Raw genomic sequence first — 19,231 nt, 5'->3', positions numbered from 1 at the left:
CTTTCTAAGCAATCTCTAATGCGCCGATCGATATAATATACAGAAATTTAAATCATGTACATCATTTATACCATAACATACACGTGCGGTAAATATAAAGTGCAGAAGTGTAAACAGACACGATGTATTATCGGGGTTTGGCCAACTGTGCTTACGTTCCTGCCTCTAACTTGCAAGCTCGAGGATTCCACTAAAAGCTCACTTAAGGGTGGAGCAGCACCGATTACAATTAGGTCAATTAGCACAGGACTGACCTCAACCTTTACAACTAGATCAATTAGCGGGGCTAATCTCAACCTATACGCCTTAACAGGATGGGGCACCTAGTTTTCCTAACCGGGTCTAAGCCAATTTGGGACTATTTCAAAGGGCTAGTCTCCCTCTTCAAGCCTGTGCCTGGAAATACAACAGATTTGCAATTAAATAGAATGGTACAGTGATTATGCTTTCAAGTAAAGCAGATGTGTACCCAGATACGCTCAGTCACATACACCAAAATATGATTTAATATGTAAGCTTAGTGTGGTCTAATATTTCAACTCTCAAAATATTTGCTATCAGTGTAATGTGTGCGTGAGAGTGTCAACAAACAATCTTTGTTTCTCAAGATATTCAATCAATCTTATTCACACAAAGATGTCAAGCAAGCCTCAAGGATATCAATCAGCAGGATATCTCAATCACGTAAATATTAGATAATGTATATGCTTGGTTTACAAAAGATATGTAATCTTTGTATTCAGCAAATGATATGTAAGTGAATAAATATTGTAACAAAGATCAATATCACAAACATAAATATCTTTTCAATAAATATGTCAATATAAATCACACAAGATATTTGAGTATGTTTTTGAAAATGTTTTTGCAACCCAAAAACAAATGTAAGCTTCCTAAGATATTGTAATACAAATGCAATACTCAGAAGATAGATGTAAGTGAATAAATATTACAACAAAGATCAATATCACAAACACAAATATCTTTCAAAAAATATGTCAATATAAATCACACAAGATATTTGAGTATGTTTTTGAAAATGTTTTTGCAACCCAAAAACAAATATAGCTTCTTAAGATATTGCAATACAAATGCAATACTCAAAAGATAGTATGGAACAATATCTTTTTTAGTATTCTCTCTCTAAGGATGAATGTAAATTTCTTCCTTTATCCCTCTCCTTCACGTAGTCTCTTCTCCCTACCATTTTTTATGTGTAAGCTCTTGAATGTATGTCCAAGAGTGCTCTCTCTCTCTCTCTCTCTCTCTCTCTCTCTCTCTCTCTCTCTCTCTCTCTCTCTCTCTCTCTCTCTCTCTCTCTCTCTCGCGTATGTGTGTATTTTCCCCATCCCTAGCCTCTTATTTATAGGCAAAGGGGGTTGAGCTTAAAAAAAAAAGACCCCAAAAGTGTCCCTAATTGGGAGAAAGGAAAATTGCTTACTTGCCCACTTAGGGTGCTTGGAGATGCCCAAAAGAATAAATTAGCCCAATGTAGGCTATCCTAACTCAAATAAGGGCTTAAATAATCAAATTGAGGCTTAAAAAGGCCCCAAAACACAATTAAATTGCAAAAGGTACAGAGAGGCTCAAAACCTTCTTATGCATGCAAATCGAGGTAAATTACATCCGGTTGAAAATGGGCATTGACATTGCATTGCACTGGCTAGGGGACCTTTCATTGTAATTCTTAAGGTGATGTTGCGTTAAGTGACTCACCTTACTTTCCACATTCCCAAGGGAATGCCATAGCTAGGCAATTGTTACCATATCTCAAGGAATGTATGATGGTACAAACGATACTACATAACTTTTCCCCTTTCAAAATTTTATTTTAAGAATCGTGTGATCTATTAATAAATCTATATACATAACATAACAAAATAAATATAATTGTGCAAAGTATTATTAGTTTGTTTAAAACATGTCAGACTAGATAATTATATTGCAAATTTAATGTGCGTGTATTGTTTGTGTGCATAACGTAGAAATTCTATATGAGGGTATTGTAGCTATATCCTTGTCATGCCCATAGACATGTGGTCACTCTTTGAATGCTTTTCAGTATGCATTTGATCACTTCATTCACATGTCCATAATTTTGAAGAGATATTTTAAATGTTTTATATTTTTTAACATTTTTTGTGACGCTCATTTGATATATCAACACATGGGTTTTAATACTTTTGACAAATATTAATTATTATGATTATATTGTATTTTATTCACAAAATATGATAATTTTCACCAAGTGCAGATAGGAGGGTCTAACTCCTTGACTTGAGTAGTAATCTAGAGAGCATGGTAAGATGATAGAGTTCTAAGTTCAATGAATTTGACACTAACTTGTCATTTTCCAAGAGTTGGTTAGTGACGTAATTACTATTGATTATTTGCTCTCTAAGCTAAGCCTATTTTTAGGTAGTCCCAACTTGAGAAACCAAGATTTGATTTAGGCATAGGATTATACAAAAGGAAGGTGTTAATTCCCCTACATAGTAGTTCCATGAATGGTGCCTAATTAGCTAATGGTTACTCTTGAATTCAGTCAATCGTGATTCATTATTCATTTCCAACTTATTTGTTATGAATTTTGAAATATTGAAAATCTAGCAACTATAGAGGCTGTGATTCTCACCTCAAGACGCTAAAAAGGACTAATTGCCACACTTTTGAGTTCCATCGTTACTAACGTTAAGGATTCAAAATTTCAAAAGGAAAATGATGAAAGCAAGTAAGAAAACATAGTGTCTAAAACAATAACCAAGTTGACTCAAGCTGATGAACTATAAATTGACCCTTAGATTCTTAATAGACATGACATTTTCCATCTCTTGTCTTCCATCATAGGAATCACACACATGCAATCTTTGTGCATCCCCTTTGATTATGGTGATAAGGTTCTAACCCTTAGCGAAGTGGCAAGTAGGAAATTAGGAGGTGAATCACTTATTACTTGAGCATTTGAGAAGTTACAAGGGGCCAACTTGATGAGACCAGAGGAGAGAAGTCAACTAAAATAGTTAGGCTTCTTAGTATTTGGAAACTTCCCAAATTCATGATTAATATCTTTTTACATTAGGGTTAATGTCCAAAAATTGATAATTTGGAGTTAGAATTCATGTAGATTTGACTTGGAGGGGGAATAAATATGTATAATTTCTATTGTAAAGAGACCTCTAAACTAATTTTACACATCTAATACAACTAGCCTAGTGCTACTAGACCTAGTGCCTCTCTCTCTCTCTCTCTCTCTCTCTCTCTCTCATTCTCTCATCTCCTTTTGTCCCCTTTTTTTTTTAATGACTTCTATGAATCTTATCCTGATGTCAAAAAAACCTTTGACGAGAGGGAGGACACTTGGCATAACAAGTTCATTTACCATTTTCATAACCAATCATGTCCACACACCCATATTCAAAAGGTTTTTGGGCACCCATTTGTTACAAATATCTTTTTGGCGTGTCCATATAGGACACTTTGGTGTTGCCAATTACCAGAGGATCTTGAAGATCATCATAGAGACACTATGCTGCTAATGCAAGCCAGACCTACAAATGTTAATTTGGTAGTGAACAAAATTTAGGTAGTAAAAAATCCTAAATAAATTTAGGAAGGCCTAAAAGAATTTAAGAAGAAAAAAACCTTAACTTTATGTTTAGGAGTACGAATTTTAGATCTTAAATTTAAATTTTAATGGAATTGAATAAATTTTAATACAATTTTATATTACATCTTATCCAAATTTAATATAAATCCAAATTCAAAATTTTTCCAAATATAGGGTAAATAAATTTTAAAATTCCCAATTTTTGGGCAACAAGCCTTAGGCCTTCTCAGGCCATCTTGGACAATCCTAACTCACTAGAAATAGATAAATAAGGAGGAGAAGGCTAGAAAATCATGTTATAAATTCTTAAATACATGATTCAAAATCAATTACTTATAAATTACTAGCAATAACTAGTAATCATGCACATTACATGTAACATATTTATTAGTATCATAAAATTAAGAATAGTATTCCTAACACTACATGTGCATGCGTATCATTAAATTATTATATATTCAAGTGAGCACAAGACGAATTCAAAGCACTGAAATAGTATCTCGTAACATATTGTTGTCTTCTTTAGACCCTTGAAGTTATATAACTCTTGTGCATAATTAGGAGATGGGTGTGGACGTACGTAATTTTCATTGCTTTCTCCCCTTTTGAAGATGAAAATTTAATGTTCTTTGGGCCAGTATGACATCCTGTGCAGATCAAAATGACAAATGGGCATCTTATGCTGGACCTGGTGGATGGAACGGTATAATTAAAATCTTCTCAATGTATTTTTTCAGTATACATACATATCTATATGCTGTGAATAGTGAGAGGTTTCATTCATTCAGTACACTATCATGAAAAGTTAGTGTATTATTTTATTAATTTTCATAAGACACATATTCTATAGCATAAGTCTAATACTTCAATGAACCCAAAAAATAACTATTAGATAATTGTGTACCAAAAAAAGAAAAGAAAGATAATATTTCTTTCTATCATTACTTCATTCAGATCCTGATATGCTTGAAGTTGGCAATGGAGGCATGAACAAGGAAGAGTACCGTTCACATTTCAGCATATGGGCATTAGCTAAGGTAACATAAGAACAACAATAAGAAGAAGAAAAACAAAAACAACAATCACTACTACTACTACTACTACTACTATTACTACTATTATCGCTACTGCTTTTTATGTTTGTTTGTTAGTTTTTTTTTCTTTTTTGAAATGATGTATATTATATTTTGTTAGGCTCCTCTTTTGATTGGGTGTGATATTCGTGCAATAGACAATGTCACCCTTGAAATACTTAGCAACAAGAAAGTTATCGCAGTGAACCAAGGTAAGAGTTTAAATTTTACATATCTCATATTATGAAAGTTCTACATTGAATTGTGACCAAATTTTCATTAATATTTGTGTTTAGATAAACTTGGAGTTCAAGGGAAAAAGGTGAAAAAAGATGGAGATTTGGAGGTAAATTCTAACATGGTTCAATTCTAGTAGTATTTTACTGTTGCTAAAGTTATATTAAGTTTAAGTCAATCTTGCACATTGCGTTCCTACAGTAACTAAATTTATAGTCGAATGTCACTATTATATATGCATACATGTTCACATTAGGTTTTAAGGAGCTATTTAACCAAACCACTGGTTCTTTGACTTGTTCTTTTATCTTAGAAAATGGATCGAAGTCGCCACTTTATTTTAGTTTTTAAAAAATAAAAATAAATGAAAATCTTTTAAAAAGAGATCAAGGTTAGGAGTACCTTTGTGAATAGGGAAGGTAATAGTTTAAAAGAGGAATCAAGTCATCTGTTGTTTTCAAACAGCATTTTTAATTTCAAAGTTAAAAACATTTTTTAGGTTATTTCTTTTATGAAAACTCGTGAATTTGCATGATTTGGTTTCTTTGTTGGAAAACCATAAAACCCAACTTGAAATCCCATGGTATATCTTTTAGAAAAGAGACTTTTTAATCCATTCAACAAAAATATCATGATGGTTCATTAAAAGTTAAATTTTCTAAAAAAACATTTTTAGTTTCTTTAGAAGGAAAACCTTAAGACTCATTTTAAAAGCTCTGGATTTTTGGAGGGAGAACACAAACCCACCTTGACATTGTTTAACAAAGGTTGGGGAACATCCAAATGCCGCTTCATGGATTTATAGCTCCAAAATATTTTGAAAACTTTGCAAAAACTTGTTTTGTAAAGACACACCAAAATACTTGAAATCTCGAGGGTAATCAAGAGTGACTATAGAAAATTGCACTCTTGGAATTTGGTGGTCGACCACTTGCAGAGGTTGGTCGACTACTTGCCAACGACTACTTTTTCAAATCGAAAGGGGTCAGTCGATCGGTTGCTTGGGCTGGTCCACCGTCTGAATATGCATTTTCAAATAATTGAGAATTTAGGTATACTCCCAAGAGGAGGGGATGAATTGGGTTTTTAAAAATTTCTGTGTGACTATGTTTTACAAATTTCTTAGTTAGGTATTAATCCAACAAATTGTTATTCAGCAATCACACAAGAACATTCAACAACTCTTAATATGACATTGTAATGTTTCATTCTCTTAAAAATCAATTGTTGAATTCTGAGAACAAGTATCAATATATTATTATTTAGAAATCTTAGAACCTTTTTATATTCAGAATCATATTTTTTTTTTCTTCAACAAAGAATAGAGATAATATCAAAGATATATTTAAAAAGATTAATTTTATAAAGTCTGCAACTTTCCTTAAATTAATTTAACAAAATGAACTTCAACTTATGATATTCAAAATTAGTATTCAATATTACTTCTAAATTCATTAAACCAATCAACAACCAACAAGATAGTATGCTAATTTTAAATATGAACCACACTTAGTATTTCACAACTTCCAATGTGCAGCAAGTGCTTAATAATCATACACGCAGGTTATATACTTGCAGTAAATTAAAGAGAGTAGGGAAGAAGAGTTAAAAATCATATTTTTACAAGGTTTGGCCAGCAGCCTACATCATTGCCCCAATCAACCACTGTGAGGATTTTCCTTTCCAACTTTTTACTAGGAAAAGTTACAACCTCTCTCTGGATGAGGTGGAGATCCCTCTCCAATAAGAATACCCCTTCTTGCTAGGCAACGATACAATATCCCTAAATCGTCAAGAATATAAGAAAACAAGAAACTTTCTTTGTTCGTACTAGAACACGCTCAGTTAGAGAAAATTTGCACAATTGAAAATCAATATAAAAGAGTGAAGCTTAGATTAATATCACTGGGGTTATGATTTTATTTGAAAATCTCAGTAGAAAATGATCAGAAACCGTGTGTTATATTAGTACAAGAGCACAGCAAGACTTTAGAAAATATTTCAGCAAGAAAGCTTTGAACTTGTAATCAGTATGTGCTTGATTGTTGTTGATTGTTGTATGTAGTGAAAACAACAAGTATTTATAGAGTTATAAAGCATATTTATGTTTCCCCAAGTTACTTGCAGTATTTCCTAAGTAATCTCAAAGTTTGGGAGTTAAAAAATCAATTTTGGAAACTTTCCCTAACTGTTTTAAATTTAAAAATACGAATATTAGTCGATTGTGACACAAGGGTCAGTCACCTGAGCCTTTACAGTTTAGCAAATTTTGAAAACACAATATTGAATCAGTCGACTATAACCTGAAGGTTAGTTGCCTGTCTCGACTTTATTTTCTTAACTTTTGTCAGCATAAAATGCCAGTCGTCTGATGCAACTCCTTCAGTCGCCTCTCCTTGTAGCTTATATGTTTCTCAAAACTTTGATTCCAAAAACTTTAACCTTTGATCTAGGAAAACTTAATGAAACTTTTAAAAGTATTTTCCATGGTTTTCAAAAACAAGTCTTTATGTCAATCATCATTCCTAAGAGCTTCAAACATCTATATTGAGAACGTATGAAGTACTTAGATGAGACTCTTTATAAACTATAACTTTATAAGTACTAAGTCTTCATGCATTTGCTTCCATTCTTTATGTATCTTGACTTTTTTCTTCAATAATCTTCTAGCTTCATCAGATCTTCTAGTCATTAGATCCTCTAGCTTTAAGTACAATCTTTTAATGAACTGTTCATGTAACGCCTCGAACCTGCCACGTAGGGCCTGGGGCGTTATGTGTTCCATGCACCTATCTTTGATACTATAAATATCATCCAAGGAGTGGAATACCATTAAACATCCTCAAACATAACACTTGTGTACTATATTACATGTCCAAAAAGGAATTTTCATCTATCCATATTACATAACCATAATTTAAAAAAAAAAAAACTTATATGTTCCAGTATCTTACATTCACTCACAGACACAAAAAAACTAAACCCTGCCCAGGCTTTCAAGCCCGATCCCCAGAAGGACCTGAAAAGTTAATAAATCGCTGGGGTGAGACACTCCTCAGTAAAGATGGAATAAATTATATCAGTGTGTGGCAGATGAGTTTTATTATAGTCAAAATATAACAGTTTAATTATTCACCAATAACTGAACAGACAATTATAGTCAAAATATAACAGTTTAATTATTCACCAATAATTGAACAGACACTTGTAGACAGTACTCACATATACATCCTCATCCATAACACAGAAATTCACTTACACATATATCACACGTATTACCATAGTACATCCACCATAACATATCTTAGCATAACATACTCATAATCACGATGCATTCAATTCACATACACTATTATTTATAGCAAGAGCTTCCCAAGGATTAAGGAGTTTACACGCCTATACATGTAATGCCCCTTTGCTCTGATACCTTATGTATTTGCCAACTAGAATCCACACACATTCAATATCAACCATATTGCAGAATTTGCATACACGTCTACCATATCATAGCACAATTACCATACATTCAATTCATATTCATGCACGCACATCCATAATTGAAATGCACATCTCTACATCACACCTTTACTTTCTAGCCTACTCGCTGCATACTGAGCATCCCTCCCCATCGTTCTCAATACGTGGCACACAAAAGGACTTTTTACTGCGCAATTCTTAGTATGTGGCCAACACAGGGACTTTCATATCACACAACTGTGCACTGAGCATCTCTCCCTATCATTCTTAGCACGTATTTCACAACCAACATCCACTATTACACTTTCACAATGACCTATTCATAGTAATTCAGTAAAACGAACTCCTCAAGCCTGCCAATGTTTTACCCCCATTTATATAAATTAAAATATAATGAACTCCTCAAGTATGCCAATGTTATATTGTGATTTATATCATGGGAAATATAACGAACTCCTCAGGCCTGCCAACGTTATATTGTGAAATACATGAATAACCACACAAAACAAATCACCCAAACATATCAATTTATTCACCATAGTAATTACAATCAGTTTATTATGAAGAATTAATCTCATGCCACACGATTTGAATGTCATACCTTACCTTAGTAATTTAACCAAAGAAATTATATCATATAATACTCAGTTTCAATCAGTTTGATTTTGAAAATACAACTAGCATAACGTTTCTAAAATCATAAATTCCAGTTTAATCAGTTCAAGTTTAATAAAAAGCTAGCATAATTTATTCTCCTTACATGTTTTCCCGAAAATGGTCTGAAATGAACGGGAAAGAAAAACTCTAGCTTTTCAAAACTCGCTAAGGAATGGGAACCTTTGCTTAGGAGGAGGGAAAGAGGCTCAAAGAGCACTTGAGAGTGATTTGGGAGGCTTAGGAGGGAGACACATGAAGGAGAAAGCCAAAAATATGAAACCCTAGCTTTTTAGAGAGAGAGAGAGAGGAAATCTATGTTTATAAAAAAAAATGAGCTCACATCTATTTATAAAATTGTTGTCCTGCACGAAACCGTCGATGGTTTGGCCTGTGCCAAACCCAAATCCCTTGTGTACTACTCTCGGTAGTTTGGACTTGCAGGAAAACCATCGACATTTTTTTGAGTCCCACCGAATCGTTGACGATTTGGTCCTAACCAAACCCTTTTCCTTCATTTTTCTTATTTTTCCTTTCCTTTATATATTTTCCTTTTTTATTTATTTTTATTTTATTTTATGGGTTTAGGTCTCTACAATCTCCCCCTCTTATAGAAATTTGGTCCTTGAAAATGAATTATTTGGCATAATTATGTTATTACTTAACTAACCTTATACTAAAATTTCATCATACTCCATATATACAAATAACTACGTTATCTCAGTATTAAATAAAATTATTTTTTGACTCAATTCATAAACACATTACCTGCTGACATGCCATGAGCAATATTTGCTTCGATTGGGGTAAGTGTCTAAATACCCACCGGGCCGCCGCGAGGCACTAGATTGTTGCTCCAGTTTTGATCAGGAGTGGGTGCATTGTTCGACGATACACAACAATATCGAGCTATATGGTTATACCTGCTACACTGATAGCCTATAGTACCCCCACCCTGGCATTCCTCGTAATGCCTCCGATTACATATAGCACGGTGGGGGGGTGATGAATTTTCTTGGTAGTCTCGATTAGCCCTATCTGACCTCTGACCCACAGTATCCTTGTCTCCCCTCCATGAGACCTATTTAGCATTTGTATTGGATCTGGGAGGCATAGGTTTCTTCCTCTGCTCTGACATCTCTGCACCTCTCTATAGGCTTAACTCTACTAAGGTGGCTCTGTCCACCATCTCCAAGAAGTTCTGTACCTGTAAGACTACCACCTGCTCATGGGTCCTTTATTTCAAGCCCCTTTCAAACCTCCTCACCTTTTGGTAATCATGTTGGACCATGAAGGGGGCGAAGCGATAAAGCTCCATGAGCCTAGTAGTGTACTTCTGAATGGAGAGGTGCCCCTGAGTCAGGTTAAGAAATTCCTCTGCCTTCGTATGCCTAGTGGTGGCTGAGAAGTACAGGCCGTAGAAGACCTCCTTGAAGCGACTCCATGTCACAACTGTGGGTACCGCCCGCTACTCTTCTAGCAGCTTCGCCTTTAGCCACCATCACTCGTCCTCTCCTATAAGCTTGAAGGTGGCGAAGAGAACCTTTTTCTTCTCAATGCGACTCAGCACTGTCAATATCTTCTCCATCTCTTGCGCCCAATTCTCAGCCATGATTGGGTTAGTGCCACCTGAAAAAGTGGAGGGTTTTAGGTGAGTAAATTGGTCGATCAAACAGCCCTAGTTCACAGGGGTCACTTCTGTCCCTCAAGGTCCTGCCTAATCTTTTCCCTGACCTTCCAAGCAAAACCTTGCAGCAATCTGGAGGTTTCAATCTCATCCCCTTTGGAAGCCCCTAAATCATTATCCCTCCAGATTCCACATCTTTACCTCTGAGATCCATCTTGAAGACCAGGCGAGTCTAAAATTTCCATATCTTAACATAAGTGGTAGAGTTATAAAGCAAAGAAACCGGTTTAACATTCAAATCCTCAATTTAAACATCAAACAACCAATTGACCTCAATCATCAAATGACAACACTTAAATTATCAAAATTCTCTTTAAAAGGCTTATTCACATAAATCAACCATCCTAACCTTCGAGTTTTAATATCAAATGTCAGTCTCTCTTCTTACAAACATCACCGTCAATGGATTTACCATGGTTTTTCGAAATCGTCGACTGATTCAGAAAATCACAAAAGTCGGTCAAGGGATTTCTGACTCTAGGCTACGGAACACAACTCAAAATTCCTAATAGTATCTTAATCTACCCATTCCTATCCTCATCCTAACTCGAACCTATAATCTAATATTAATCTACCGTAAAGTCTGCAAAACCTAACAACCTAAAGCTTTGATACCGCTTTGTAGCGCCCCAAACCCGCCAAGTGGGGCCTTGACCGTTATGTGTTCCATTCACCTATCTCTGATACCATAAATATCATCCAAGGAGAGGAATATAATTAAACATCCTCAAATATAACACTAGAGTACTATATTACACATCCAAAAAGGAATTTTCATCTGTCCATATTACATAACTAGAATTAAAAAAAAAAAAAAAAACTTATATGTTCTAATATCTTACATTCACTTACAAACACAAAAAAACTCAACCTTGCCCAGGCTTTCAAGCCTGATCTCCAGAAGGACCAGAAAAGTTAATAAATTGCTGGGGAGAGACACATTTCAGTAAGAATGGAATAAATTATATCAGTGTGTGGCATATGAGTTTTACTATAGTCAAAATATAAGAGTTTAATTATTCACCAATAACTGAACAAACACTTGCAGACAGTTCTCGCACATACATCCTCATCTAGAACACAGAAGTCTGCATACACATATATCACACGTATTACCATAGTACATCCACCATCACATATCAAACCACCACATATCCATAATCACGATGCATTAAATTCACATACACTACTATTTATAGCGAGAGCTTCCCAAGGATTGAGGAGTTTACATGCCCATATATGTAACGCACTTTTGCTTTGATACCTTATGTAACTTTGCCCATTTAGCCTGGGTACAGCTACAAATGATACCTATCAAAGCATTTACCTTACTCAGCAAGCCCTCGGGTGGAGAGTTTACCTCGCTTCAATCATACATAACGCCATAGTATAAAATTACATTTAATACTTTGCTATAATAACTTTCATTTGCCAACTAGAACCCACACACATTCAATATCAACCATATCACAGAATCTGCATACATGTCTACCACATCACATCACAATTACCATACATTCAATTCATATTTATGCACACATATCTGTAATTGAAATGCACATCTCTACATCACACCTTTACTTTTTGGCCTCCTCGCTATGCACTAAGCATCCCTACCCATCGTTCTCAGTACGTGGCCCACACAGGGACTTTCATATCACATAACTGCGCACTGAGCATCTCTCCCCATCGTTCTTAGCACGTATTTCACAACAAAAATCCACTGTTACACTTTCACGATGACCTATCCATAGTAATTAAGTAAAACGGACTCCTTAGACATACCAATGTTTTACCCACATTTATATAAATGACAATATAACAAACTCCTTAGGTCTGCCAACATTATATTGTGATTTATATCAAGAAAAATATAATGAACTCCTCAGGCTTGCCAACGTTATATTGTGAAATACCTAAATAACCTCACAAAAAAAATCACCTAAAAATACCAATTTATTTACCATAGTAATGACAACCAATTTATTATGAAGAATTAATCTCATGCCACACGGTTTGAATGTCATATCACACCCTAATAATTTAACCAGAGAAATTATATCACATAATACTTAGTTTCCATTAGTTTGATTTTGAAAATACAACTAGCATAACATTTCTAAAATCATAAATTCTAGTTTAATCAATTCAAGTTTAATACAAAGCTAGCATAATTTATTCCCCTTACCTGTTTTCCTCAAAATGGCCCGAAACGAATGGGAAAGCAAAACCTTAGCTTTCTGAAACTCACTGAGGAATGAGAACCTTTGTGCCATAAGGAGGGAGAAAGGATCAGAGAGTATGTGAGAGTGATCCGGGAGGCTTAGGAGAGAGAGAGACACGAAGGAGAAAGCCAAAAATCTAAAACCCTAGCTTTTTAGAGAGAGAGAGAGAGAGAGAGAGAGAGAGGAAATCTATGTTTCTAAAAAAAAAATGAGCTAACATCTATTTATAGAATTGTTGTCTTGTGGCAAACCCAAATCCCCCGTGTACTGCTCTCAGCAGTTTGGACCTACAGGAAAACCTTCGACAGTTTCTGAGTCCCACCAAACCGTCGATGGTTTGGTCCTGGCCTAGCCATTTTCCTTCCTTTTTCTTATTTTTTCCTTTCCTTTATATATTTTACTTTTATTTTATTTATTTTTATTTTATTTTTTGGGTTTAGGTCTCTACAATCTCCCCCTCTTATAGAAATTTGGTCCTCAAAATTCGTTAATCAATTATTTGACATAACTGTGTTATTAACTAACTAACCTTATACCAAAATTTCATTGTGCTCCATATATACGAATAACTACATTATGTCAGTATTAAATAAAATTATTGCTTAACTTAATTCATAAACACGTTACCTGCTGCACGCCATGAGCAATATCTTCTTCGGTTAGGGTAAGTGTGTAAACACGTGCCAGGCCGCCGTGAGGCACCAGATTGATCCTTTGGTTCTCATCAGGAGCGGGTGCATTGTTCGACGGTACACAACAATCTCGAGATACATGGTCCTTCCTGCCACATCGATAGCACACAGTACCCCCACCCCGACATTCCCCCCAATGCCTACAATTACATCTAGCATAGTGGGGGGTGATGAATTCTCTTGGTAGTCTTGATCAGCCCTATTTGACCTCTTATCCACAGTATCCCTGTCTCCCCTCCATGAACACTATCTGGAATCTGCATGGCAGCTAGGAGGCATAGGTCTCTTCCTCTGCTCTAACATCTCTGCACCTCTCTACAGTTTCAACTCTACTGCAGTGTCTTTGTCCACCAGCTCCAAGAAGTTTTGTACCAGCAAGATTGCCACCTACTCATGGATCCTCTGTTTCAAGCCTCTTTCAAACCTTCTCGCCTTTTGGTAATCATTTGGTACAATAAAGGGGGCGAAGTGATAAAGCTCCATGAACCTAGCAGCGTACTACTGAACGGTGAGGTGCCCCTGAGTTAGGTTAAAAAATTCCTCCGCTTTTGCATCCCTGGTGGTGGCAGGGAAGTACAGGTCATAGAAGACCTCCTTGAAGCAACTCCATGTCATAACTGTGGGTACCGCCCGCTGCTCTTCCAGTAGCTTCGCAGCTAGCCACCATCACTCGGCCTCTCTTGTCAGCTTGAAGGTGTCGAAGTGAACCTTCTGCTCCTCAGTGCAACTCAACACTGTTAGTATTTTCTCCATCTCCTGCACTCAATTCTCAGCCATGATTGGGTCAGCACCACCTGAAAAAGTTAAGGGTTTCAAGTGAGTAAATTGGTCGATCGAATAGCCCTAGTTCATAGGGGGGCATTTCTATCCCTCGGGGTACTACCTAATCTTTTTTTCTGACCTGCCAAGCTAAACCTCGCAGTAATCTGGAGGTTTCAATCTCATCCCCACTAGAAGCCCCTAAATCATTATCCTCTCTAGCGTCCATGTCTTTACCTCAGAGATCCATCTTGAAGATAGGGAATAGGCGAGTCTAAAATTTCCATATCTTAACATAACTGGTAGAGTTATAAAGCGAAGAAACCGGTTTAACATTCAAATCCTCAATTTAAACATCAAACAACCAATTGACCTCAATCATCAAATGAAAACACCTAAATTATCAAAATTCTCTTTAAAAGGCTTATTCACATAAATCAACCATCCTAACCTTCGAGTTTTAATATCAAATGTCAGTCTCTCTTCTTAGAAACATCACCGTCAATGGATTTACCATGGTTTTTCGAAATCGTCGACTGATTCAGAAAATCACAAAAGTCCGTCAAGGGATTTTTGGCTATAGGCTACGTAACACAACTCAAAATTCCTAACAGTATCTTAATCTACCCATTCCTATCCTCATCCTAACTCGAACCTATAATATGATATTAATCCACCGTAAAGTCTGCAAAACCTAACAACCTAAAGCTTTGATACCACTTTGTAGTGCCCCGAACCCGCCAAGTGGGGCCTCGACTATTATGTGTTCCATTTACCTATCTCTGATACCATAAATATCATCCAAGGAGCAGAATATAATTAAACATCCTCAAATATAACACTAGAGTACCATATTACACATCCAAAAAGGAATTTTTGTCTGTCCATATTACATAACCAGAATTTAAAACAAAAACATATATGTTCCAGTATCTTACATTCTCTCACAAACACAAAAAAACTAAACTCTGCCCAAGCTTTCAAGCCCAATCTCCAAAAGGACCTGAAAAGTTAATAAATCACTGGGGTGAGACACTACTCAGTAAGGATGGAATAAATTATATCAGTGTGTGGCAGATGAGTTTTACTGTAGTTAAAATATAACAGTTTAATTATTATCAAATAACTGAACAGACACTTGTACACAGTACTTGCACATACATCCTCATCCATAACACATAAATCCGCATACACATATATCACATGTATTACCATAGTACGTCCGCCATCATAGATCACACCACAACATATCCATAATCATGATGCATTCAATTCATATACACTATTATTTACACCAAGAGTTTCTAGAGGATAGGGGAGTTTACACACCCATACATGTAATGCACTTTTTCTGTGATACCTTATGTAACTTTGCCCCTTTAGCCCGAGTGCAGCTACAATAGATACCTATTAGGGCACTCACCTTACTCAGCAAGCCCTCGGATAGAGATTTACCTTGCTTTAATCATACATAATGCCACAGTATAAAATTACATTTAATACTTTGCTATAATTAGCTTTCATTTACCAACTAGAACCCACACACATTCAATATCAACCATACCGTACAATCTGCATAAATGTATACCACATCACATCACAATTACTATACATTCAATTCATATTCATGCACGCACATCCATAATTGAAATGCACATCTCTACATCACACCTTTACTTTTTGGCCTCCTCGCTGCGTACTGAGCATCCCTCCCCATCGTTCTTAGTACGTGGCCCACACAAGGACTTTTTACTGCGCAATTCTTAGTATGTGGCCCACACAGGGACTTTCATATCCTACAAATGTGCACTGAGCATCTCTCCCCATCATTCTCAGCACGTATTTCACAACCGACATCCATTGTTACACTTTCACAATGACCTATTCATAGTAATTCAGTAAAAATAACTCCTCCGACCTACCAATGTTTTACCCCCATTTATATAAATGACAATATGACAAACTCCTCAAGCCTACCAATGTTATATTGTGATTTATATCTAGGGAAATATAATGAACTCCTCAAGCTTGCCAATGTTATATTGTAAAATATCCAAATAACCACACAACACAAATCACCTAAACATATCAATTTATTTACCATGGTAATCACAATGAGTTTATTATGAAAAATTAATCTCATGCCACACGGTTTGAATGCCATATCATACCCTAATAATTTGACCAGAGAAATTATATCACATAATACTCAGTTTCAATCTATTTTGTTTTGAAAATACAACAAGCATAACGTTTCTAAAATCATAAATTCTAGTTTAATTGGTTCAAGTTTAATAAAAAGTTAGCATAATTTATTCACCTTACCTATTTTCCCAAAAACAGCCCGAAACGAACAGGAAAGCAAAACCCTAGCTTTCCGAAACTCACTGAGGAATGGGAACCTTTGCACCAGGAGGAGGGAGAGAGGATCAGAGAGCACGTGAGAGTGATCTGGGAGGCTTAGGAGAGAGAGAGACAAGAAGGAGAAAGCCAAAAATATGAAACCCTAGCTTTTTAGAGAGAGAGGAAATCTATTTTTCTAAAAAAAATGATCTCACCTCTATTTATAGAATAGCTATCTCATACGAGACCGTCGACGGTTTGGCCTGCACCAAACCCAATCCCTCGTGTACTGCTCTCAGTAGTTTGGACATGCAAGAAAACCATCGACAATTTTTCTGAGTCCCACCAAACCGTCGACGGTTTGGTCCTGGCCAAACCCTTTGCCTTCCTTTTTCTTAATTTTCCTTTCTTTTATATATTTTCATTTTCTTTTATTTATTTTTCTTTTATTTTTTAGGCTCGGGTCTCTACACTTCAAGCACCTGAGATGTCGATCCTTTGTCAAAACATTTGAGTCCTAAAACTTCACTTAACCAAATATGTTAAGTACCCTTGATTTGTTATCATCAAAATAGGATTCTAAGTCTTGTTAGGCCAACAATCTCCCCCTTTTTGATGATGACAAATAAGTAGCAAAAGTGGGTAGGCCTTAATAAAGCCCCCCCTTATAATAAGCATAATCTTAACAATATTTGTAAAGTATTAATGAGCATATCAGGATATCATCAATGTATTAATTTCATGCTCAGTTCAATATCATGTACAATTCAACTTCAGAGTTCAAAGATCAATATCATGCACAGTTTCTTAATTCATATCAATGTCATATTCAATTCAAGTTCAAATTTTAAGATCAATAATATACTCAAGTAATGTCATGCTCAGTTTTAGTTCATCAAAATCATGCTTTATCATGCTTAATAAGGCTTTCATCAATGCTAAATTTTTGCTCAACCTTCTCCCTTTTGACATCAATCAAACAGAGAAGATATATATATATGAATGTTAAGGCATGTAGCCATCATAAGCACAAAGTCATAAGTTTAGCATTCATCATGCATAAAAAATTAAGCTCCAAAAGAGCATAAGAAAAGTCATAAGTGCATAAGAAAAATGTATCTGGTGCATATATTACAACCCAAAGTTTGTTTAAGTTTAGGAAAACATCTAAGCATCAACTGCATCTTCATCTTCATCTTCCTCTTCCTCTTCTTCTTCTTCATCTTCACCTGCATCGCTAGAACTTATCTCCATTGGAGCTTTACCGTGTGAAGATGATGATCCGGCCATATGTAGTTCAATTCGTTCAAGTTGTTGATCAAGAGAAGAGTAATGTTCATGAAGTGATCCAAAACCAATATGAACTTCATCACAAATAGCAAAGAGTTGCTATTGATATGTAGTGAACCATGGAGGGGTATCATCTGCCAAAGGAGCAGCTTGCTGTGGTTTAGGAACTTGATGAGGTGCTCAACGTATACGCCTTCCTTTTGAAAACAAACCTTGTTTATGTTTTTCATATTCCATTTGTTTAAGTGTGGTATAAGAAAAAATCATAAGGGTCCTTTTTATTAACAAAGAGGATGGAGCAACGACAGTGAGATGTGCAAAGGCAAGGTTTAGAACTCCACCATACGGAAGTATTACTCTACGAGCTTCTTCTCTAGAAATCATCCATTTCAAAATCAAGCTTGGTAAGTCAAGCTTTTTACCTTTGAGTAGGCACCACATAATGAAACAATCAAGATAATAAATGTGGTCGTGTGATCCAACCTGTGGTAAAATATTGTAGGTGATAAGCTTCTAGAGAATTTGAGCTTGTAGGTTTAGTTGTTTGTAGAAAGGAGGATGACTAAACTGAATAGGTGGTTCAGTTATAATTAGTGGGAGAAACTCCTCAAGAGAGAAATCTTGATCCATAATCCAAGATTGGCTAAGAGATGGACACTCAAATTCTCCTTGCTTGATATATAAAATGGATGTTAATGTTGGTGGAGTAAAAGCAATCAATTTTCCCATAACTTCAGTAGAGATTACCATGTCCCCTTTTACCATATTGGCATAAAAGATTTTAACTAGATTAGGATACATGCCTTTTGCCTAAAATGTAATAAACTTCTTCCATCCTAATGCTTTGAACATAGGTAAAATGGCAAGAAAATCATTTTCGAAGAATGTAGTGTCTAAGATCTTACCGAAAATAGGTTCAGTAGATCGAATATGATCCCGATACATCTTCTTTGCATGAGGAGTCGCAAGACATTTCTTTATGTTGTTGCTATCATCTTTTCTAGAAGTAAAGCCTTTGTTTGTTGTAGTTTTCATTCTAGGCATGATGATTCCAAGCAAAACAATTAGTGAGGTCCTATGAAATTAAGTGAGAACAACGTAGGATGATGAGCTTCGAAGATTAATCAAGAGATTTCATATGAGGGAAGGCTGGTAAATGAAGGAGGAAAGGGTTTGGAAGAGAGAAG

At 35.6% G+C, this 19,231-nt stretch overlaps 1 protein-coding gene across 1 annotated transcript in view; it reads left to right on the top strand.

Annotated features, from left to right (window-relative positions):
• The window catches only part of LOC131157929 (alpha-galactosidase-like), a 36,513-nt gene that overhangs the window by 13,793 nt on the left and 3,489 nt on the right, over positions 1-19,231 (top strand). The window contains exons 10-13 of the mRNA XM_058112397.1: positions 4,246-4,310; positions 4,562-4,644; positions 4,802-4,892; positions 4,977-5,026. Of these exons, the coding sequence (XP_057968380.1) occupies positions 4,246-4,310; positions 4,562-4,644; positions 4,802-4,892; positions 4,977-5,026 (289 nt within the window). The remainder of the gene's footprint in view (positions 1-4,245; positions 4,311-4,561; positions 4,645-4,801; positions 4,893-4,976; positions 5,027-19,231) is intronic.

Source organism: Malania oleifera, chromosome 6 (assembly GCF_029873635.1).
Source record: "Malania oleifera isolate guangnan ecotype guangnan chromosome 6, ASM2987363v1, whole genome shotgun sequence".
Classification (NCBI taxonomy): domain Eukaryota; kingdom Viridiplantae; phylum Streptophyta; class Magnoliopsida; order Santalales; family Ximeniaceae; genus Malania; species Malania oleifera.
Note: the sequence above shows the minus strand (reverse complement) of the source record. Positions and strands in the feature narration are given on the sequence as shown.